At 43.2% G+C, this 23,418-nt stretch overlaps 3 protein-coding genes and 1 long non-coding RNA gene across 4 annotated transcripts; 1 reads left to right on the forward strand and 3 right to left on the reverse strand.

Annotated features, from left to right (window-relative positions):
* Nucleotides 1-1,067: 1,067 nt before the first annotated feature.
* On the reverse strand, nucleotides 1,068-2,565 carry LOC133407297 (heterogeneous nuclear ribonucleoprotein A0-like). Its single transcript, XM_061684982.1, has one exon. It carries the CDS (start codon nucleotides 2,509-2,511, stop codon nucleotides 1,570-1,572), a length of 942 nt encoding a protein of 313 aa, XP_061540966.1. The 5' UTR covers nucleotides 2,512-2,565; the 3' UTR covers nucleotides 1,068-1,569.
* A 1,771-nt stretch (nucleotides 2,566-4,336) lies between these two features.
* LOC133407296 (heterogeneous nuclear ribonucleoprotein A0-like) lies at nucleotides 4,337-6,080 on the reverse strand. Its single transcript, XM_061684981.1, has one exon. It carries the CDS (start codon nucleotides 5,959-5,961, stop codon nucleotides 5,062-5,064), a length of 900 nt encoding a protein of 299 aa, XP_061540965.1. The 5' UTR covers nucleotides 5,962-6,080; the 3' UTR covers nucleotides 4,337-5,061.
* Nucleotides 6,081-7,169: 1,089 nt separating this feature from the next.
* maea (macrophage erythroblast attacher, E3 ubiquitin ligase) lies at nucleotides 7,170-19,148 on the reverse strand. The gene is made up of 9 exons (XM_061684980.1): nucleotides 19,062-19,148; nucleotides 13,766-13,948; nucleotides 11,688-11,891; nucleotides 11,500-11,622; nucleotides 10,463-10,539; nucleotides 10,275-10,383; nucleotides 10,061-10,194; nucleotides 9,217-9,412; nucleotides 7,170-8,567 (listed from the first exon to the last, which is right to left on the reverse strand). Exons 1-9 carry the CDS (start codon nucleotides 19,128-19,130, stop codon nucleotides 8,472-8,474), a joined length of 1,191 nt encoding a protein of 396 aa, XP_061540964.1. The 5' UTR covers nucleotides 19,131-19,148; the 3' UTR covers nucleotides 7,170-8,471.
* A 2,946-nt stretch (nucleotides 19,149-22,094) lies between these two features.
* LOC133407292 (uncharacterized) lies at nucleotides 22,095-23,385 on the forward strand. Its single transcript, XR_009769145.1, has 3 exons — nucleotides 22,095-22,412; nucleotides 22,671-22,737; nucleotides 23,254-23,385. It is a non-coding gene; the product is annotated as an uncharacterized LOC133407292 (long non-coding RNA).
* The last annotated feature ends 33 nt before the right edge of the window (nucleotides 23,386-23,418 follow it).

Below are 23,418 nucleotides of genomic sequence, written 5' to 3' on the forward strand. Positions count from 1 at the left end.
ATTTTCTTGACAAATTAAGCACTCCACCTACAAGGGGTAGTTTGTGCCTTAATACTGTCCATTAATTTATTAAATGGTGAACTATGAAATGTAATTGTTTACCTATTTTACAGTTGTCAGTACTGATTTGTCAGTGATTGTCATTTGTATTATATTTTTATTTAATATATATATATTAAATATAAATTGTCATGTAAATAGTTGTACTTTGTTGTTCCTTCCAATTCAAACTCAAGCAAATACTGTAGGTTTTAATTATAGACGTTTGTAATGCTTTGACTTTTTTTTTTTTTTTTTTTTTTTATAAATCATTGACAAGTTGAATATTTTAATGTTTTCAGTTAATGGATTTTCACATTTTGAGATTGCAGCATATTGAAAAGTAACATTTTTCTATTTCTATTCTATTCAAAAATATCCAACTTTTAAATACTGGACAGCATTATTTGTTTCAGTTTTAATCAAACTATTTTAACTCAGCCGGTATTTAAAGGCAATTTGAATATTTCTAATGACTTCCTTTGATGGTGCCGCCCAATATAAAATGTTTTAAAAATGTTCCTACCAATTAAAACATGCATCTGTGATTTTAAAGGGACATTTGCATTTATAGATTTCTTTTAGTGACGATTAAAGCCTCTTGTTGAGGCTGCATTTTGCTACAAACTCAAACTAAACCAACCTAGTAACCTTAGCAAGCTAAGCACCAACCCGGTATAGGGTTTACTGTCCCACTTGTCTCATAAGAAAATGACAACAACAACAAAAAAACGCAACACCTACATGGAAATTAACCACCAAAGGATTTTAGTGTGAGGGAGGCCACTAGACTAACATCCAGATGTCTTGCTTTTAATGCAAAAGTGAGAGAAAACGAATGGACGCAAAATACACATTAATTATCAGTACTCACCAAAATACTATTTTAGACTGGCTGGGAGAGTTTGCGTTAAACCAACATTTACCACCTTGTCTCAAAATGGCGGCTGGCAACGAAACCGATGCTGCCCCTTGGGTGGCACTCGTGGAAGTGCACCATGTAAAAAAACATTTAAAGAAAGACCATATTGTTTGTTTTCTGAACATTAAAAACTTTAATAAAACAGAACGTAGGTGTGCTGAACAGGATTTCAAACCAGTTTTAATCTAAACAAACAAATCAAAAAAAAGGAAAAAAAACGTCTGCCTTTTGTCACGCGCCAACAAGTTGACTTCAAACCCTGAGAGAAAACTCAGGATCCAAACAAAAACAAATTATCGACGCGAGAAAAGCAGTGACAACAGTGTCCGTAAGCAGAAAGCAAATGGCATTTTTTTCCCCCATCAACAATTCACAATTCTGAAGTAGTAGTAGTAGTAGAGTCCGTAAGGAGGAATAAGAGGGACAGATGGAGGGAGTAAAGGGGGGGGTGATTCATTCATTCGACGGGGGGGGGGGGATGGTGGACACTTCTCCCTTCCTCAATAGAGCAACGAGACCCCCCTCCCGGTTGTGTGTTTTCAAGTTCTCTGGAATCCCGGACAGCCGCCCTCCCCCCTCCCGTGGCCGTATCAAAAAATTGGAGGGAACTAATAGCCGCCTTCGTAGCCCCCTCGACCGTAGCCGCCTCTGCTGTAAGGGGCCGCGCTCCGGAAGGAAGAGTAGCTGCCCCCCTTCATGGCGCCGTAGCTGGAGTGCTGCTGTCCGTAGCCCTCCCCGAAGTCCCCGTTGCTATACCCGCCAGCCATGCCGCTGTCGTACTCTTCGTAGCCGCCGCCGCCGCCGTAGCCTCCACTCGCGTAGCCGCTGGCTCCGTAACCGCCGCAGCCTCCCGCACCGTAGCCGCCCGCCCCGTAGCCTCCAGCCCCGTAGCCGCCCGCCCCGTAGCCGCCTGCCCCATAGCCGCCGCCGCTGCCGCCTCCGCCTCTTCCTCCGCCGTAACTCGACATGCTTCTACCGCGACCCCGGCCGCCTCTACCACCGCCGCCTCCGCCGGACATCTCCTGCTTGCTCATGGCCTTCTTCACCTCCACCTTGGAGCCGCTTATAGTGTGGAACTTGGTGAGCGCCGCCTTGGAGGCCGACTCGCCGTCCTCGAAGAAGACAAAGCCGAAGCCGCGCTTCCTGCCTGTCAGCTTGTCGGTGATGATCTCGGCCTTCTCCACCGCGCCGAACTGGGAGAAGTAGTCGCTGAGGTTCTCGGGTTCCAGGTGGTCCTTGACGCCGCCGACGAAGATCTTCTTGACGTTGGACGATACGTCCGGGTTGCTGGCGTCCTCCCGGGCCACGGCCCACTTGAGCTCCACGTTGCGGCCGTCAACGACATGTGGCTTGGACGCCATTGCTGCGTCGGCCTCCTCCGGCGTCGCGTAGGTTATGAAGCCGAAGCAGCGGGAGCGGCCCACCGCCTGGTTTATGACCACCACGCAGTCGTTAAGCGCGCCGAATTGCTGGAAATGTCCGCGGAGGCCATCGTCCGTCGTCTCCACGTTCAGGCCGCCGACAAAAAGCTTGGTAAGTTTGGACGACATGACTGGATTTGAGCTGAGGAAGGTGCGACACACCGTCCCTCTCCTTCTTCAATGAGCGACGGACGGGGCGGACCGTTTGACTCGCCGCCTTTCATAAAACGTTGCGGGCGCCAATTGGTCAGCTTGAAAATAGGCGCCGCCTCCGGTCGCGCCGACGGGCCAATCAGGTTAAGTGCTACTTCGCTCGGCGCCGGAAATTCTATAATCAATCTAAAGAGTCTTCGAACTGCTACTTTCGCTTTTTACTAAACGAGTTTCAAGTGTTAAAATTACCTTTGGGGACGTTTACACCGCACAAATCTGGTGTTTGTAAACTATAGCAATAATTTATGGTTGAATTTAATTTCATGCTCATTTAGTATTGACGTTCATATTACACGTGCATCAAAGTGGTATTTGAAAGTAACCAACCGTCCATTCTAGGTCAGTTTCACCAGACTTATTTTCTTAGCATTGGTTTTAGTCTAGAGCCTAGATCTTTAATGAAACTCGTTACATACAGCTGGTTCATTTCCCTAATTATGTTTTCCCCCCTCGTCTGTGGATGGCAATACACTAACACATACAAAGACTAAGGACTGATGCAATTCAGACTTGGGTTTTATATTGTAAGGTGCCACTTATGAAACTAAGGAAAATGCATTTAAAACATCTCATTTCATGAACCACTGGTAACAACAGAGCAAAACCCCTCCCAATGTAAATAATTGACATAAGGATATTGTATTGATAATACTTTATTTATATATATATTTTTTTTTTTTAAAAAGTCAGTATCAAAACAAGGATCCAGAACGGATGTCAGCGCCACAATCCTGCAAAAGAGGGGGGGCAACATGAATAAAGATTTTAGTCAAACACATACAGCATTGCCACATCAATGTCTTGATTTATATTTTTCCATTTAAACATAAAGTTGATTAAAGATGTTTTTGATCCACTTTGCATTTGGGGTAACTTCAAAGCACCACTTATAGACTGAATAGTCCCGAGTGGAGAAGAGACTTCACCTGGAGAGAGAACGCACCAAGCACCTTGCCAGTCGGTCCCCACACCGGCACATTTGAGGAGACTTCTCCTTAGCCCAGGTTCCCATTGAAACCTGAAGGGAGGGGGCGGGTGGGATGAAAGAGAAATTGAGTGAGATTGTGCACAAATTGACATTTCGTCGGGAGGAGACACCAGAAAGCCACCACTTGGTTGCCATAGTTAATTTAAAATGGTGGAACAACATTCGGTTCCCCTCCTCCCAAGTCATTTAGAAGCGAATTAAGTCCCCCCACCCGCCCCAATGGCTTTTTACATAAGGATTAGCTCGGATTAAATATAATATAAAATGCTTCCATACATGGTTGACCAACACAGAGATAAGACAGGTTGATTTTACATACCTAGTTGGCTGGATGTGGATATCCTAAAGAGATATTTCAGACTCCTATCACAACCGACCCCAGGTAATCAACCGGGTCCTGACGTAGCCTACAAACAAACTCCTACGGCTATTTTGGCTGGGATAGCCTACTGGAATACGAGTAAGAACACCTAAATGTAGGGATAATCAACAGGAATGAGCAAAGATAAAAATGCGTCCACATAAGATTATAGTCAGATATGCGAGAGAGTTCATATATCACACTTAAATAACATGGTCAAACCCTACATAGCCTACATGCATTGGCTGTGGGCAGACTTGTGTAATATATATATATATTTTTTTTAATATACATACACCCACCTGACTTTAAAACTGGGAAAAGCGGCCTCGTGTAACTACAAAGCTGACCTGTGGATAAACTTGAGCAATAAGTAAAGTAAAACTAAGCTATGTGGTGTAACCTTTTATTTAAAAATGAACATACAGAAGAATAAGTATCTTCAAACAGTAATGAATGAGTTTCTCATTAACATTGAAAATACACAGCATACATTTGGATATTGCTCTGCAAGCTGAATAGGAGGGGGGAACATAACAAATTGACCCTAAATAGCCGATACGACAGCTAAAATAAAAGCGTGGTCGGTTTTGGGGCACAAGCAGGGGGGAACAATAGCAGTGCGTCTCCCGCCATCTTAACTTGGGGCAAACGTGGGAGTCACAAAATGGCCTCGTGACAACAGCTACGAAAAAAGAAACCAACAGATCAAAATTTCCTCACGCTTGTACACTGAAATCAAAACGATACATCTAAAATATTAAAATAAGCATAAAAAAAAACAAGCCTACATTCAACGTTTTTAACAATGGGTGAACGCAAGTGGGTCTAATTGTTTTAACGTCAACTACACGCGTGGGCAAGTGGTACATAACATGTTTATAATCTGTACTGTTTTCTCTTTCAGGTGTCCTATTTTGTTTTAATCTGGATCTTTTTGGGAAGTGACCTTCCTACCTGTTTGGGGGCTTTGAGGTCTTCGTTTTGTTTGTAGGGGTCGACCCCCGTTACCGACTTTTGACTTTTGACGTCCAAATCCGGGGCTGGAGATGTAATCTGGAAAGTTGGTGGCCGATGTTCTCGGTGTTCGGGTAGGGGGCATCTCATCTCGTCTGGTCTAGTAGCCCCCGTAGCCCCCGTAGCCCCCCCTGGAGTAGCCGCCGCCACCACCGCCTCCCCGGGTGTAGGGGGCCAGGTTCCGCTGGCCGCCGAAGTGTCCCTTTATGGGACCGTAGCCGGAGGAATGTTGGCCGTAGCCGCTGCCGAAGTCGCTGTAGCCGTTGCCGCCACCATAGCCGCCGCTCTGGTCGCCGTAGCCGCCACCATAGCCCCCGCCGTATCCCCCGCCGCAGTTGTAGCCTCCGCCGCCATTTCCATAGCTGTAGCTTCCGCCATAGTCTCTGCCGCCGTAGCCATTTTGATTGCCCCTCATGCTTCGGCCGGACCTTCCTCTTGGAGCCATGCCACCCCTGTTGGCCGCCTGCATCTCCTGCTTGGTGAGGGCTTTCTTCACCTCCACTTTGTGCCCGTTAATGGTGTGGAACTTAATCACGACTGCCTTGTCGGCGGAGTCGTGGTCGGTGAAATAGACGAAGCCGAAGCCTCTCTTCTTCCCCGTCTCCTTCTCGGAGATCACCTCAGACTTCTCGATTTGGCCATACTGGGAGAAATACTCGCTGAGGTGGTCCTCTTCGATGTCGTCTTTCAGACCGCCCACGAAAATTTTCTTCACCTTGGCGAGCGCTTCGGGTTTGTTGGCGTCTTCCCGCGACATAGCCCGCTTCACCTCGACCGTGTTGCCCTCGACGGTGTGCGGCCTAGCGCCCATAACGGCGTCGGCCTCCTCCGGCGTCGAGTAGGTGACGAAGCCGAAGCAGCGAGAGCGTTGGAGCTGCTTGTTTACCACAACCACGCAGTCGCTTAGCGAGCCGTACTGCTCGAAGTGCTTGCGGAGGCCGTCGTCGTCGGTGTCTACATTTAGGCCGCCGACAAAGAGTTTGCAAAGCTGGTCGGACATGTTTACTGGTATCACTGAAATTTCAGTGCAGTAGCTCTCAAAATGGTGGACGAGAGAAGCGACGCAGTTAGATTTATATCGAGGCACCCGTGTGACGCCACACTCACTTGGATTTGGGTACCGCCTCTTTTCCGGTTCACGCCACACCACTTTTTTTTTCTCCCATAAAGGGAACGCGTCCATGAAAAATTTTGAAAGACCTCAATGAATCGCCTTTATGACCAAATTAAAAATAAACTGACCAAAACCTAATCTTTAATTTGACACTCTTGTCTGTCTTTAAACCTTCATTTCACACCCTAATGCTTGCTTAAAACCCTAACCATTGTTTGAAGGCTTAATTTTGAACCTTAACCTCAGCTTGAAAGCATAACCTTTCTTCACAACCCTGATTTGAAACCCTAACCATGGCTTGAACTCTACCCTTTCTTTGTAACCCAAATTTGACACCTCAAGGCTTGTTTGAAACCCTAACTATACTGGCGGGACAGCTCTAATACACATTTAATATGGTCTTGTGGGCCAAATATAATTACATCGTGGGCCAAATTTTCCCCCCGGGCCTGAGTTTGACAGATAAGCCTTAACCCTTCTTTGCGATGCTTATTGGAAACCTGAACACAGGCTTGAAGCTCTCATTTGAAACTTTGGCTTTGGTTTAAACCCTAACTTGAAAACATGTAGTTTAGTTGGAAGCAGTGCACATCAGCTCGTGACAATGTATAAATATTGAATTCAATTGAATTTGATAGTTACTTTCTGTTAAACAGAACAGATATACTTAGGTTGGAATGTAAAAAAAATAAATAAGAAAAATAATAATTCCTATGGTATTTCTGGGTGCATATGGCTAGCAAGTGTATTTTAACTGCCGTTATGGTGATGACCGGGTCCATGGAAAAAACAATTCTCACCTGGTTCCAAAAAGCTTGAGATCCCCTGGTTTAAACAACTCGTTCACATATTAACAACAGCCTCAAAACATCACAACAGTAGTTTGGTATGCGATGTAAAAGCTACTTTAATTGACTTTATTAGCATGATGCAGTTTGAGACAATTAGCATCTCTATGGCTTGGATTGTCCCTCAATCAAAAGTTTCAGGTGAGGCACAAAAGACATAATTTCCATGTGAACAGAGACAAAGTTAAGTGACGGGCAAGAGACAGACTTGAAACAGACACAAAGCAAGCAGCCAATCCCAAAAAATGTCTGGTAAAATCTTTATGAGGCATATCGATGAAACAATCATCTTCAGCTAGGTCTAAGAACTGAAACACACAAGACGACGACGGTCCAGAGTCATGAAACGGGGCACAAAAGCAGCAACCTTTCGTTTGCCAGAAGACTTAAAATTAAAAGTATGGCTTAGGTTTATGTGGTGGGGATTTCAAAATTATTTAAATTTCATGCTGGATTTTGTGCTTACATTCATCATCGGTCTAAATTACGAGGGGGGGAAGAAATTAATTTGTTCACATGGTCCTTTTTCATTCAAAAATGACACACAAAAAAAAAAAACATTCTATGGACAAAAGTGTTGGGACACCTGAACTATTGCTTAAATCAGTCATTCAGGTTGGACCAGGAGTCCTTTGTTCAAGATATGTTGGGACACTTGTATACTTCCCAGTACACAAGGCAAGGTCCCGTATAAGTGTGCTGTGGAAGAACGGGCCTGTCAACACACCAAGGGTGAATGAGATGGCGAGCTTTTGACCATAATACAGGGTGTCCACTAAGTGTCTTTACAATTTACTACCCACTTTACAATTTGGAAACAAACGGTGCCCATATATAGGTGTATGAATTTTTTTTTTTAATGTTGTAATATTTTACTCGTGTCTATTCATTTGCTATTTGTAACACATTTGGTACATTGTAAAGAGACAAATGGACAACCTGTAGTTTTGTGCAATATCACATAAGTGCCATTGAGTTAAGCCTCGAGGTGAAAATGAATTAAATGAAACCTCACCCAAGGCCAAAAAAAAAACAAAAAAAAACAGAAGACCAGCCTCATCGTCAAAGACACTCGTCAAGAGTTAGTATGAGACCATAGAAAACTAACAAGCGGTTTAGTGACAATGGAGAGAGAAAATACCTTTTCAGTCGTTTTTCCCCTGCCCCCACGATGATGAGTCATCAGGCGCTATGAACAAAGCCTAACTACTATATACATCTCTAAAGCAGTCTTGATGCGGCTTTTAAAGCCATTGGGGAAAGGGGGGGGGGGGGGGGACCAGGTGGTTGAAAGGCAACATAAAATGTAAAATAATCAACCCTCCAGCAGGAAAACACATACATTGCTACCTGGCAGACATGTTGTTTGTCAATGTAATTTTACAGGCACCAGTCTTGAGGGAAGCATCCTGGTGTCAGTGAGATGAAATTGCCTAATGATCGGAAAGGAGGATGTGAGGGGCAAGGATGATGATGTGTGTGTGTGTGTGGGGGGGGGGGGTGACTTCTGGCGTTTATATTGTGGTGTGTTGTCGTTACAGCACATGTTCACATGATGTAGACCTTCTCAGCCTGAGAGAAGCTAAAGACTTCTTTGGTTCTGGGGCAAACTACTTTGTCGTCCTGGCGGATAGACAGCAGGGACTGCCAGATAAAAGAAAGAAAATCAGACCGTTACACGTTTATCTTTGTACCTCAAATGTACTACATTTACAATGTTTATCTGAATCTAATGTACCATATTTACATTTTTAATATACCTCTGGGTTTTTTAAAGTTTATTTAGCACAATTTACAGTGCAAGGGGAATGTACCATAGTGACATCACCGCCATTTACAAAATTTCTATTTTGTATGTCTGACATGTCTACAAACTTCTCATGTACCATATTTACTAACCATCTCACAGTTAATGTTATTTACACCTCATTTAATGTCTATTCACCTGTATGCACCATAGTCACATTTAATGTAAAAATGTACAAGTCACATATTTCATGTACCTGTAACATCATATTTGAGGTCTATACCTGGGGTCAGCAACCTTAAATACACAAATCCATTTGAACCCATTTCCTACAGAAAAGAAAAAACGGGACCCACAAAACCCTTTTAACGCCTAAAGTATAGATCGTTTTTTTCCTCAACTGTCAATATACCATCTTTACTTACCACCTCAAATTTAATGGTAAACTAAAGTTGTAATGTGCCATATGTACATCATATTTCATGTTCTATACACATCGAAAGTAGCATATTTTATTGAATACGTTCCAGGTGTGTATGCACTCACGTTATAGCCGTACACGTATCCGTTGGGCAGCATCATGGGCGGGTTGTTCTCGTTCATGACTTCACCGGAGATCTTGCACACGAGTCTGGAGTTGGCGCAGTGGGCCATGGGCAGAGGCTGCGCTAGCTTGTTTAGGGACTTGCTGCACACGGGGCAGTCGGGGTTCTTGGAGGTGCCGTCCTCCTTGTAGCACTGACTGGAAGGGGTGGTTAAGGTGCCCTTCACATCTTTGGACAGCGCCATGTGAGCGAGCAGGCGGCAACTAATTTGAATTCTGCCTCCCTCGTGATCAAAGTCAGCAAAGACCCAATAATCGGAAGTCTCTGGAAGATTATCCTTACTGATTATATCCTGCAGTGTGGGATGTGTTTGAGTGATTTTAATTCCCCGATCTGCTTGGGAAACGGTCGGTGCGGTCAATGCTAAATGTTAAACCTGTTGCAATATTTAACGCTAGGTCCACGCATTTTCCCTCCCGATAAAAGAAACCAAAGGCCCGCTTGTCGGATGTCTTAAAGGATTATCCTGTGGTGTGTGTTAAGAATGATTCTTGTGTCTATTCTTGACCACAATTATTAGCGTTATTCAATTATCCGTTACAGCCCTAAATGATTATTACTCTTTCTTCTTTGTATTTTAAGTCAGCCTGGATACCCTTAAGCTGTTTCATCTTGGTACTACAACAGACGTAGTTATGCTTGGGGGTGGTTTGTCGATAATTCCCAGTAAACCATACATTATGAGAGAAGTAAAAGCACACACATGGCTGATATTTTCCCTTGCCGTGTGTCTGGTTTATCACATTGGGTTTAAATCGTAGCCGACTTAAGCAGCGGAAGGATACGGCGTCTTGATGGCTGACAGCCCGGCCTGCAGGGTGATGGTGAAAACGGAGTTGTTGCCCAGCTGATGCAGTCGGTAGTTGTCGTAACGGAACTGCTGGATCAGCATCTTCCAGCGGGCCGGATCTAACAGATCCTGAAAACGCGACGAGATTCTCACATGGAACCTGGACTTGGTCACCTGACTCCTCTGTCCATCGTGTGTGAGTGTGTTACCTTGTAAGGGGAGATGTGTGTGTCTGAGGGGAAGGCCAGCATGCCCATCACCTGCCGGACTTCGTCCAACTGCCCGCCTTCAGCTTGGCTGAAGTGTTTCCTTGCATGTCTGGCACACAATTAGCATGTGGTGTTAATGTCCAAAGTAACTTCCACTCAATAATATTAACATTGGAGTGTTGAAACACCTGACGGCGTCCATTCTTTTGTTCTGTCGGATGAGCTCGATAAATTCCTGGATTCTCAGACTGAACTCCAGACAACTCTGCACCCAAAAAAAACGGAAAAAAAAACAACGATCATGGCTGTAGCAATGTTACATTAGTGACACCTAGTGGTCAAATAGAGTACATATAATAGACAGAAACTCCACTTTGAAAGTCCAACCATGTCTTGAAACCCTAACTCTTGTTTAAAACACAAATTTAAAACCCTAACCCTGTCTTAATAGCTTAATGATGCCAAGAACCCATTTGAACTAATTCTAACCCGGAACTTGGGCTGGAAACAACAACAAAAGATTTAACACAAGATTTAAACCATAATTTGAAACCTAAACCCACACTTGAAACCTACATTTGAAACCACAATTTGAAACCCTAAAAAAGGCCAGAAAACCTGATATAAAACTCAAACACAGGCTTGAAATACTAAACCTGTCCTGGAACCCTACCTTTTGTCTCCCTGAGGCTTGTTTGAAGCTAAAACCCAGGCTTGAAACCCTGGTTTGAAACCTGAACACAGACCTGAAACCCTAATTTGAAAACTTAATGCTGTCTTGCTATTCTAAATTTGAAACTGCGGCACAAACCTGGCTTGAAACCCTACTTTGACATCCTAAGGGTTGTTTGAAACCCAAACCAAGGCTCAAAACCCTAATTTGGAAGCCTAACCCTTGTTTGAAACCCAACTTTGATACCCTAGTGTGAAACCAAAACTTTACAACACAACACCATCAAGAAACCCTAATTTGAAACCCTAGCCTTGGACTAAAATCAAAACTTGACAACCGATTACTATCTTGAAACCCTAACTCAAAATCATAATCTGGGCCAATAAAAGATGAACTAAAGACATCGTTCCCCTTTTCATTACAGAATGATCGTCGCTGGAAGCTAATATGCTTTCTCTGAAGCATGTTGACTTGACTCCATGTGTGTATGTCTCTATTATATTACATGATTGTATTGTACACAGTATAATATGACTCAGCCTGACTGACTACCTTCATCTTACGAAGGCGGGACTTGTTGTCATGGCACCAGGCTAAGCAGGTGGCCGTTTCCTGCCTTTCCAGGGACTCTTCCACCTCTTTCGCCGTAAGGAACATCTCAATGTTAACGAGATCCTGAGAAGTAAAAAAGACGATTACGCACAGACCGAGACTAGCAAGCTAAAAACAAAATGGCTGACCTCGATACCGCTCTGTCTAGCCAGCTTGACGGCTGTGTTGTAGTACCCGCAGCGTAGCAGGTGCTCCACCATCATGCGGTCCATGCGCTTCTTCTTCCACAGGTTGACCGAGGCCGGCTGGTCGCTGCTGTGCTCCTTCAGGTGCTCGATGCGCCGCTTGCATAGCTTGGCGCTCTCGTCCTCCGCCTGGATGGATTCAGCGGCCTAAAAAAAATAAATAAATAAATAATATATATATATATATATATATATATATATATATATATATATATTTCCAATGATGGGAAGTAATAAAATACAAATACTTTGTTGCTGTACTTAAGTAGATATTTTAGGTATCTGAACTTGAGTACAGTGGTATCTAGATTTACGAGTGAATTGTGAAAATAATTGTGATATTAGAAAGGTGAAGTTTTTGGAAAGTAACCTCAGCTAAAGACAGCACTGACTCAGCCACACCATTTATAGACAGCAAACGTACAGTGGGTACGGAACGTTATCAGACCCCCTTAAATTTTTTGACAGAACTGGAGAGGATCCCCAAATTCAGGTGTGAAGAACTTGTTGCATCATTCCCAAAAAGAATCATGGCTGTATTAGCTCAAAAGTGTGCTTCTACTAAATACTGAGCAAAGGGTCTGAATACTTTTGGCTGTGTGATATTTCAGTTATTGATTTGATTTGAGATACCAGTAATTTCAGTTACCAGTGTGGTCACTCAACAAATCAAACTGCTAATTCAATGCAACACTATTTATTTTTCTGACAACTTTTTATTTTTACTACTGTTGTGGAAATGTGTCCACGTGAGATGAAGAAATAAAGTATCCAGACACGTTTCTCTGAGAAATGTCTTATCTTACTACAAAGAGTAGGAAACAAGTCAGAGACGTTACCAGATAACTAGCAACCCTTTACTGCTCAGTTTTTTTTGTCAATGTCTTTCTGTCTCCAAAGTGTTCTGTAAATTGACTGTCTGTTGTCGTACTAGAGCGGCTCCAACTACCGGAGACAAATTCCTTGTGTGTTTTGGACATACTTGGCAAATAAAGATGATTCTGATTCTGAGAAAGGGCCATCCTCCCCCCCACAATACCAAAAGAAAACAAAGCATAGACACCTAACAAGCAATGCATTCACTAGGCACCTATTAGCTGGATATTTTGCAGAGCATAGAAGACATGTTTCAAGGCTGCCTACTTCTTTCCAAGGGAAGGAGAGGTTTCCTTATCAGTTTTGAAGGCCACATATATAGGCTTCTATTCAAAATTGTCTAGTTAGAAGAGTGAAAAAACATTACATGGTTGATTTACAAATGACTCCCTATATTTGAAAACAGATATCTGTACTTTCTACACCGTACTTTGTCATAATAAAATTTGTATTTTTTTTTTTTCAACCTCCATGGAAGACCACACGATGTAAAGAGAGGTTGTAAATGGTAAATAGGCTTTCACTGGTATAGCGCTTTTCTACCTTCCCGGTCAAGGATCGCTTTGCTTGTGCTCAGAAACACTCCGGATCCACGATATAGTTGAGTTTGCTATTTTGTAGAGGTGTTTGAATGTGTAGCGTACAGGTTATTTAAAGATTCCCACAATACATCTTGAACATTTTTCAAAAGTCGGACAACGAATAATCACGAGAAAACGCAAAGGGGAAAAAAAACAGCATACTGACGACATGAGGATCAGACAAAGGTTCAGAAAATGCTTTGTTTGCATTAATTTTATAAAATACACTTCACTTAAGACAATGTAAAATTAGTGGTATATATATTTGCCCTTCGTATTACTTGCACCATAAAAGTGAATGAAAGCATAACTATTTTGTATGCAGAGAGGTTAGAATTTTCCCCCCTATGTGCCAAGTTATCAAAAAGCATACTGTATACATTTGACAGCAAACTTCATTTTTACATTTGTATCCAAGCAGTACATTCAAGAGTCTGTCCTTTTTTACTTTTATGTAAGCAAAGGAGTTAAAGGAGTACATTTCCCCCCATGCATCAGTACTACTAGGAGTACATTTGCCACTTCCGGCAACTAATATTGTGTCCTAATAAATGTGTAAGTTACCTTTCGTTTCAGCGCGCTGAGCTTCTCCACTACGCCATCCAGCAGGGACACCACCGAGTCCACCACGGGGAAGCTGCTGAGCGTCTTCTCCAGCTCGGCCACCACCATGGTCACGTGACTCGTCTCCCTGTCGATGTTCTTCTGGGCCGCTCGGAAGCGCTTGTTCAGCGTCTCGTAGGGCACCTGACACATGACAAATTGGAAGTCATTTAAGCATCTTGATGCTCAAAACATGTAACAAAGAAATATAATGTACTGCATGTGTTGTGTTGAGTAAGGTTGGGCAATTTGACCAGTTTTCTATCTTTTGACTCCTTCTTCCTTACAGGCCTTGGGCTTCGTTCAAAAGGGTCAGTAGTTTTGCTTTAGTTTACATTTATTAAATGGTGGTTAACTTGTGCTTACACTTGTATGGCAATTAAGATGCTACTTAAAGCATTAACAAGTTTTTGTGACTAAAAAAATCTATTCATTCAGTCAGTCGGTAATTTCACACCAGCAAGCAAAGAAACCATCTTTTGAACAACATTGAAGGAAAGGAAAACATAGTCTCTCGGGCGTGTCCTGGGTTGTCCCCGGGGTCTCCTCCCGGTGGGATCTGCCCGGAACACCTCACCGGGAAGGCGTCCAGGAGGCATCCTAAACAGATGCCCGAGCCACCTCATCTGGCTCCTCTCAATGCGAAGGAGCAGCGGTTCTACTCTGAGCCCCTCCCAGATGACCGAGCTTCTCACCCTCTCTCTAAGGGAGAGCCCCGGACACCTTGCGTAGGAAACTCATTTCGGCCGCTTGTATCCTGGATCTTGTTCTTTCGGCCACGACCCACAGCTCGCGACCATAGGTGAGGGTAGGAACGTAGATCGACCGGTAAATCGAGAGCTTCGCCTTTCGGCTTAGCTCCTTCTTCACCACAACGGATCGATACAAAGTCCGCATCACCGCAGACGCCGCACCGATCCGCCTGTCGATCTCCCGTTCCGTTCTTCCCTCACTCGTGAACAAGACCCCATACTTGAACTCCTCCACTTGGGGTGAGTGAAGAGGGTGAAGAGCTGGTCCACTGTTCCACGGCCAGGACGAAAACTGCTCCTCCTGAATCTGAGATTCAACTTCCCCAGGACGTGGGTGAAGTTCTGCCGGAGGTGGGAGTTGAAACTCCTTCTGACAGGGGATTCTGCCAGATGTTCCCAGCAGACCCTCACAATATGCTGGGGCCTGACACGTCGGACCTGCAGCTTCCCCCACCATCGTAGCAAACTCACCACCAGGTGGTGATCGGTTGACAGCTCTGCCCCTCTCTTCACCCGAGTGTCCAAGACATGCGGCCGCAAGCCCGATGACACGACCACAAAGTCGATCATCGAACGGCGAACTAGGGTGTCCTGGTGCCAATTGCACGTGTGGACATTGAACCCCGGTCCTCAGAACTGTGAGGCAGACGCTCTAACCAGTCGCCAACCGTGCAAAAAATATATATTTACAATAAATAATGTATCTTTGTCCCTCTATTTATGCCAGACAAAACAAATGAATGGTCTTCTGTTAGATGGCAGGAAGTAAATGCAGTAATTCATGTATCCACCTTTTGTGACATTTTTGTTTGTTGGTGTGCCATGAGATTTTTCAATTGTAAAATATGTTCCTTGGCTCTATAAAGATTGGAAATCACTGCTCGTCAGATCGTGTATTCTAATCAGTCAGGTCAAACCAACATTACATGACAGAAATAATGGGTGCTAACTTACTGTAATTAAATTACTTTATTTTTAATTAAATGACTTCACCCACACCGAAACTTTAGAGCATGATTCGACAGAACGGCGGCATGTTCATGTCCAACCGTTCCTGTCGCACTAGCTTGCTAGGCTACATAACGTTTTTGTTGCCTGCTTGCGAGCCGTATCGTATTAAAAGTACCTGAATATACCCGAGTTGTTGTCGTCGCCACAGTAACGAGCGTATCCGGTCGCATTTGAGTTGACAAGCTAAAGCCCAATGATCGTCAAAAACGGGATATGGTGGTATCGGAATACAAGATTTTATTGCAGTAGTTTGACAATGCAATCGTGAAAGAGCAAATTTGTCTGGTAGTCTGATCCGGGCATTACATGTTGCCTGTCTCAGACGTGTTGTCTGTTCCACACCGCCGACAAGTTTTTTTTTTTTTTTTTTTTTTTTTTTTTTTTAAATAACTTCATTGGCCGTCCAATATTTACAGTACTACGTCAAAAGACACGCGACAAGGCTAAAAATAAACTAGCTTTTGGATTAAAATATACTGTGCATGAAGGCGACGCGGAGTAAATGTCTTTTGAGGAACCGATCAACGACGTCATTGATCGGATCGGCGAATTATGACATTAAAGCCGATCAGCATAAAATGCTAATTATCGGACGATACCGATAAAATTGGTGTAAAGTCTTCTTTAAGAGAGAGAAACAAGTTAAAGAAGAGTCTGCATTCAGTGAAGCATCTCCTCCTTCTCTAACCCAATATCATGGCAGTAACATTATAATAGTTTGACTTGGGAAGGGACTTCCCCCCTACCCATGATACCAAAGGAACACAAAGCATAGACACCTAAACAAGCAACACATTCACGAAGCAATCTTGATATTTTCTAGAGCACAGGAGACAGGTGTATATAGTTAGCCTACTCCCTTCCAAGGGAAGATTTTCCCTTATCAGTTTCAAAGGCCAAATGTATAGTAGGCTTCCATTCATTAAGTGTCTAGTTAGAAAAGTGAAAAACATATGGTTGTTTAACAAATTTGGCATTATAAGAGCAACACATTTGAGTTGTATTGCATTGATGTCAGTGACTCCAATGGGAGGGGGGGCTGGGGGTCTAATTCATTATCAGAACTATTAGTACAGATTGACAGCGTTTACTTCCTTGTCTGTTGACCACACCGCAACAGTTTTGGGGGAAATTGTTTTCTTGTTTTTCCCCTCTAATCTCACTAAATATATCTGTCCTTCTGCACAGGTTTATATGTCAAAATAAATGCTACGAAAAAGGTATTATCCATCCATTTTCTAGATCACTTAAAAATTAGTTTGACACCCGTCCTTTTGTGTCAAAAACTTGTTGCTTGAATTGTCTTCTTTTGAAGGAGGAATTAAAACAAAAAAACATGACTGTACTCCTTAATGTGCAAATACAATCACGCACCACAGCATGACAGGAACCAGGTGAGAGTCGCATTTAGTCTTCCACTTTGATCACTTTGCATTCCTCGCAGCTAAGGCTGACTATATTAACAAAATATTTAATCATATTTATTCTTATATGACGAAACAAAATAAATGCCATATTATGATAGTGTGATCACATAATGCTTTAACTAAAGCCTTCGGATACAAGTAATTATTTTCCTTGGAATCCACAATTATGTATTACATTTGCAAAAGAACCAACGAACACATTCACTCCCGTTCACGGAGTGTCCCTGGACTACCCACGCACTTACGCAGCCGCAACGTGACTTAATGTCAACATGAATGTCGTCCGCACTTAATCGGCTGCCAAATACGGTGTTTATCCCCTGACATATGAATGCTCTTTACAATATGTTCAGACGGGTTTTCTCCTGGAAGTTCCAAACCAAACCCAGAAAGACCTGTCGTTCAAAAACTGTTCACAGACGCCAGTATAATAACGTTCAATGTTCAATAACGTTCATAAGGCAGAAATAAACAAGATTTAGTTCACGTTTGCCCAAAATATGAAAGAGTTCATGAAATTTCGTTCAGCGAACTAGCTGTGGTAGGCCATATTAAATTAGGCATTTGCGGCGACTAGTGTAGCGGTGCTGTTGTTTTAGCCAGTTCACGTTTGCAGTAGACAAATTGCTCTTCTTTTTTGAAGTTTAAAATCCCAAACTTTGGACATTCTCTGTCTTTTACACAGTCTTTCTGCCTGGCTCAGCACCATCGTGCCAACTAATTCCTACGCGAGTCTGCCGTTACATTAGCCGTGTGGAAAAATTATCAATACGAAAAAACAATTTTCTAAATGAATTATTCAAATAATCGTTACAGTCGTATGAGAAACAATGTTGACGTGGGGGGGGGGGGGGGGAGTGCTTGGAGCATCTATGGGCAATAATAAACCTTTTTGGGTGGGTGACAATTGCTTGCGGATATTCTGTTTGGTTTGGTCCCTAACCTCCTCCACATGCATCCCACTCTGATCTTTAATCCGACGAATAGCAGTGGGGAACACTGCAATAGCATTAGACCATTTTAATGACTTCATGCACAATTCAGCATGCTAACAGGGAGACTGTGACAATGTCACAAATAAAAACGACTGCATTCCAAATGGAGTTTGGGGGGCTATTCATAGCAATGCAGATTATCAACTGTGACAATGTCTTTTTCCTGCAACACGCCTGCAGACGTGGACCCCCGATCGCCCCCATTTTCTGCCACTTCTCGGCTTAAAATGGATCCCATCATCGCTATTCCCTCCTGACTGCAGCATTGAAGCACAGAGACAGTACGTCCACCCCTCTTGCCACATAACACATACAAAGACTGACCTACTATGTGATGCATAAGATTGCTCATGTATTGCTACTCACGACGAGAGATCCAGACGTGTGTGTGTGTGGGGGTCGAGGATGAGGAGGAGGATGATGATGATGACGACGACGATGATAATGATGGGGGAGGAAATCCGGCATAGGTGTCGCAGTGAGAGAGGAGAAGAGCGGCTGCTCTCATTTCCTTTCGCTGGCCATTTTGTGGGGAACATTCGCGGAGGACAGGGCTCCCACTAGCCCCCCTAACCCGGCCCTCTATTGCCCCACTAGCCCCCTCCCCTAACCCGACCAACATTAGTGATTCCGACAGACCTCGCTTCGGATTTGTATGCTCCGAACGAGTTTATACATGCTTCAATCAAGTTGTGGTTTGAGTTCCACCTGACTGTCAAAACGTTTCAATGTGACGCCATTTTACGACAAGAAACACATGCCACTCCGTCGTCCATGTTGAAGAAAGGGGGGACGCCATGTTACACTGACACGTCAGTTTACAACAACCATTGTAAAATTTAGCTAACAGACAAAACAAGCTTGTCACGGTAAATCCCGACATTTTGTGCCCCAGTTCGGGGAAGAGAGACGACTTTTTAATGGCTTGGCTCAGCTATCTCGGCTAACGTTAGCATAAGCATGCCGTTATCAAGAAGTGTGTCAAATTCGCACGGAACTGCCGTGTCTCTCCCCCCCGCGGCAACGTCGTGCCAAGCACCGAGCGGTCGCTAGGTGCAACTCGTTTGTTTACCTTGAGCGTAGGGTATTCTTGGACTTTTAGAGCCATGGAGAGTTGAGATGCTGTCTCCTGCACCGCCATCTTGGTTTTGTGTCAAGGGATTTTTCAACTGAGGGCTTGTTTGTGTTTTTTCTTCTCATTTTTTTTCTAACGCGTCAGCACGGCCTCGCTCGTTCGCTACCGCCATCTGGAGGAATGGTGGCAACATTGGCACCGGATTACAAGTACAGTTTTCATTTGTAAACATAAATTGAATAATATCCATTCATCCATTCTCTGTACTGCTTATAATATAATATATAAATATAATATCAACACCTATTTTTCTTTTCTATTAAACCCTAACACTGTCTTGAAACCGTACTTTGAAATCCTAACCTTGCCTTGAAAACCTAATCCTAACTTGAAACGCTACTTTGAAACCCTAAACCTGATTTGAAAACATCAACTTTGAAATCCTAACTTTGGCTTGAAGCCCTACTTTGAAACCCTAACCCTGACTTGAAAACCTCACCCCGATTAAAAAAAAAAAAACCTTTAGTTTGAAGCCCAGACCTTTGCTTGAAACCCTACTGTGAAACCCTAATGTAGCTAAAGGAGGAAACCACAATTTTAGCAACCGCTCTTAGTATGATGCAGTCCTACCCTACTGCATTCGAGCTTGCAACATATCATTAATCTTGTTTGTGTGAGCGTGCGCACGCGTGTGTGTATCATGGTGCAGCCACGCATACTTGTAATTAGGCTATAAGTGTTCCTGTCAGCTGCTTGACTCAGCATCACTTGGGAGGAGGAGGACGGAGGCAAGATGGGGAAACAGCGTGAAAGACGAGGGGGAGGGGGAGCGCCTGCAGGTGGGGATGACTGCAGTGACACACACACACACATGCACACACACACATGATGAGTGATCGGTCAGGTTAGGGTTAATAATTTGTTGGCTAGGTTAGTGGTTGGTTTGTCGGGTTACTTATTGGTTGGTTACTTGGTTGAGTGTATCTTAATGATTGGTTGGTTAAGACTGTTTGGTTTGATTCGTTGATTAATGATTGGTTGGTTGATCTGGTTGGTTAATTGAACGATCAATTGGTTTGGTTGGTTGGTTAGTCGGTTAGATTAATGGTTGCTGATTAGTTGGTTACATTAATTTGTGTTTGATTGCTTGGTTGATTAGATTAATGGTTGGTGGGTTAGGTTAATTGTCGGTTGTTTGGTTGGTTGATATCTGTGCATTCCTCGCTGCACTTGACCGCATACGCCATCTTGCTTTTCTGGGTATGGGGTGTCCGGTCTTTGGGCTACACCAGCCTTTGTCTCAGGGTGTTACCAGATTTGAAGTGGACAGAAAAGTTGTGTTGACGGAAAAGCCTTCTGAGTTTCTCACTTGTGGTTGGTAACCACATATTTGTGTTTGGTTGGGTATTGTTTATGCAGCAACTTCCATGATGTAGTTTGACCAGTTTGGCAACACAACACAAAAACAACATACTGTAGTCTCTAATAGACTAGACTTCTCAACATCTTCTGAGAAAGTTCTTACAAGACTTTAGTTTAAAAAAAAAAAAATAACAACAACATGTAACACTCTTATATTGTAGGTTAAATTGGCAAGTTATGAAATTGCCTTTCTATGTACAAAAAATATTGATACACTTCTACTGTCTTTATTTTTGTGCTTTTCTTTTGGATCAAATTCTTTTTTTAACACACCTGTTATATTGCAGGTCTAATTGACCCATTTGAAAACGTAGGCCGGGAAAATGGGATTGGATTAATTCCGCTGGCCTTTTTTCCCCGTTTTCTGTTTAAAAAAAAAAAAAAAATTATATATATATATATATAACGACATATGTATATATATATGACATATATATAATGACAAGTAAATGTCCATCCATTTTCTGAGCCGCTTCTCCTCACGCGGGTCGCGGGCGCGCTGGAGCCTATCCCAACTGTCATCAGGCAGGAGGCGGGGTACACCCTGAACTGGTTGCCAGCCAATCACAGGGCACATAGAAACAAACAACCATTCACACTCACAGTCATGCCAACGGGCAGTTTAGAGTCTCCAATGAATGCATGTTTTTGGGATGTGGGAGGAAACCAGAGTGCCCGGAGAAAACCCACGCAGGCACGGGGAGAACATGCAAACTCCACACAGGCGGGGCCGGGGATTGAACCCGGGTCCTCAGAACTGTGAGGCTGACGCTCTAACCAGTCGGCCACCGTGCCGCCACAAGTAAACGTCATTATATATATTAAAAAAAAAAGAATTATTCATCTGACCTTATTCTCCCCTTTTTCTTGAAAAAATATATATATTTCTGAAGCTGCGGCACGGCGGCCTACTGGTTGGCACATCTGCCTCACAGTTCTGAGGACAGGGGTTTCTTACACTATATTTCTTACACATCCCAAGAACAACAAGCAACACATTAAATCTTTTTTTTTTTTACATCTTAGATTAAAATGTACTTTAATTCCTCTCAAATGTTGCTATTGTATTTGTTTTATTACTTTGTTGGTTGTCCCTATATGATTAATGAGTATTCAGTATGTTTGCAATTATAATATACTCTCTCTCTCTCTCTCTCTCTCTCTACACACACACACACACACACACACACACACACACACACACACACACACAAACACACACACACACAAACACACACACACACACACACACATACATATACAATATTCTAATGTTTCTCACAGAATGAATAAAATATCTAGTTATCCAGCTAGCTAGGTATCATTTAATAGCATTGTTTAAAAGGTCATTTAAAGAGACACATTCCTCCATCTTGTGATCGGAGCGGTAATCGGTTATCGTTTTTTTAAACTCGCTGATCGGCCCCAAAAATCCTGATCGTGTTAAGGCTAGTATTGTGGTTAATTCTGCACCACACTTAGTCAAGGATTGCACAAACATTCCTTCGTACCTGCGCGTCTGAGCCGTAGGAGGCCGCGCTCAACTGCTTGCATGAGAGCCAAGAGGAGAGTGGGGGGAAGGGCAAAGCTGGAGCATACCCGTATGTGCGCCGCAGATAAGCGATGAGGGACACAAGGCTCTCAAGGATTCAAATAAATGCCCGTCAGATATTCAAACACTTTTGGGGAATTGATGACAGAGAGTTTTTTATTGTTTTACTTTTTTTTTTTTTTTTTTTAAATATAGATGAATAAAGAAACAAATTGGCTCCAGGCAAAAGGGCACGTTTCTCATCCAGGGCAAAAGGGCTAATGCTGGAGCACCACTGGGGGTCTATTTGTGTACATCCGTGGTGTTCATGACTCAACAATAAAGAATAGACTGCAGAAAAATGGCATCTATGGCAGAGCTCTAAGGCGTCTAAGGTAAGGCATCAGACTTTTGGGAGAAGATTCTTTGAACTGACGAGAGTTTTTGGAACGTGTGTGTTCATCGTTACATCTGACATAAATCTAACAAAGTAGTTCAGAAAAAGAACATACGAACAGTCAAACATGATGGTAGTATTGTGACGGTCTGGGGCTGCTTTTCCACTTAAGCATCTGGATGACTTGCTGTGATTGATGGTCACATGAATTCTGCTCTTTACCAGAAATTTCTGAAGGAAAATGTTTGTCTAGCAGTTTGTGGCCTTGAGCTGAAGAGCACTTGGGTTCTGAAGCAGGACAACAATCCAAAACACACCGACCGGTAAGTCAACTGCTGAATGGCTTAAAAAAATACAAAATGAAGGTTTTGGAGTGGCCTAGTCCAAGTTTGGGCTGGAATATGATTGAAATGCTGTGGCATGACCTTAAAAAGGCTGTTCATGCTCGAAAACCTTACAGTGTTGCTGAATTAAAACAATTTTTCAGGGAAGTGTGGGCCAAAGTATCTCCACAGACATGTGAGACACTCATTGCCAGTGACAGAAAACGCTTGATTTCAGTTTGTGCTGCTGTGGGAGGCCCAACCAGTTATTAAGTTTAGGGGGCTGTTTATTACTTTTTAACACACGGCCAGGCAGATTTTTCCCTTAATAAATAAAATCACTGAAACCTGGTTTTAGTGCTTTCGGCACAACCGTTGGCTTTTCTTTTAAAGTGTTGTTGTCGCTCGGAAAGTAACACCAGGGGGGATAAACAATGTTTCAATCAGGAACAAGTTTGTCCTCTCCCGCAAGTTCCTCCACATTGCGTAACTTTTTTTTTGTTTTTTTTTTCTCAGCTTCAGGAGACAAAAGATGAGCTCTGCCCCTTTTCTACTGGTTCTGACACACGCACGCACGCACACACACGCACGCACGCACGCACACAATCTCTTTCACATTCTTCTTCCTGCCCTCCCTTACTGCCACAAACAGAAAAAGGGAGGGATTTGCTGTAGTGGAGA

The sequence above is a fragment of the Phycodurus eques genome, chromosome 9, assembly GCF_024500275.1.
Source record: "Phycodurus eques isolate BA_2022a chromosome 9, UOR_Pequ_1.1, whole genome shotgun sequence".
Taxonomy (NCBI): Eukaryota; Metazoa; Chordata; class Actinopteri; order Syngnathiformes; family Syngnathidae; genus Phycodurus; species Phycodurus eques.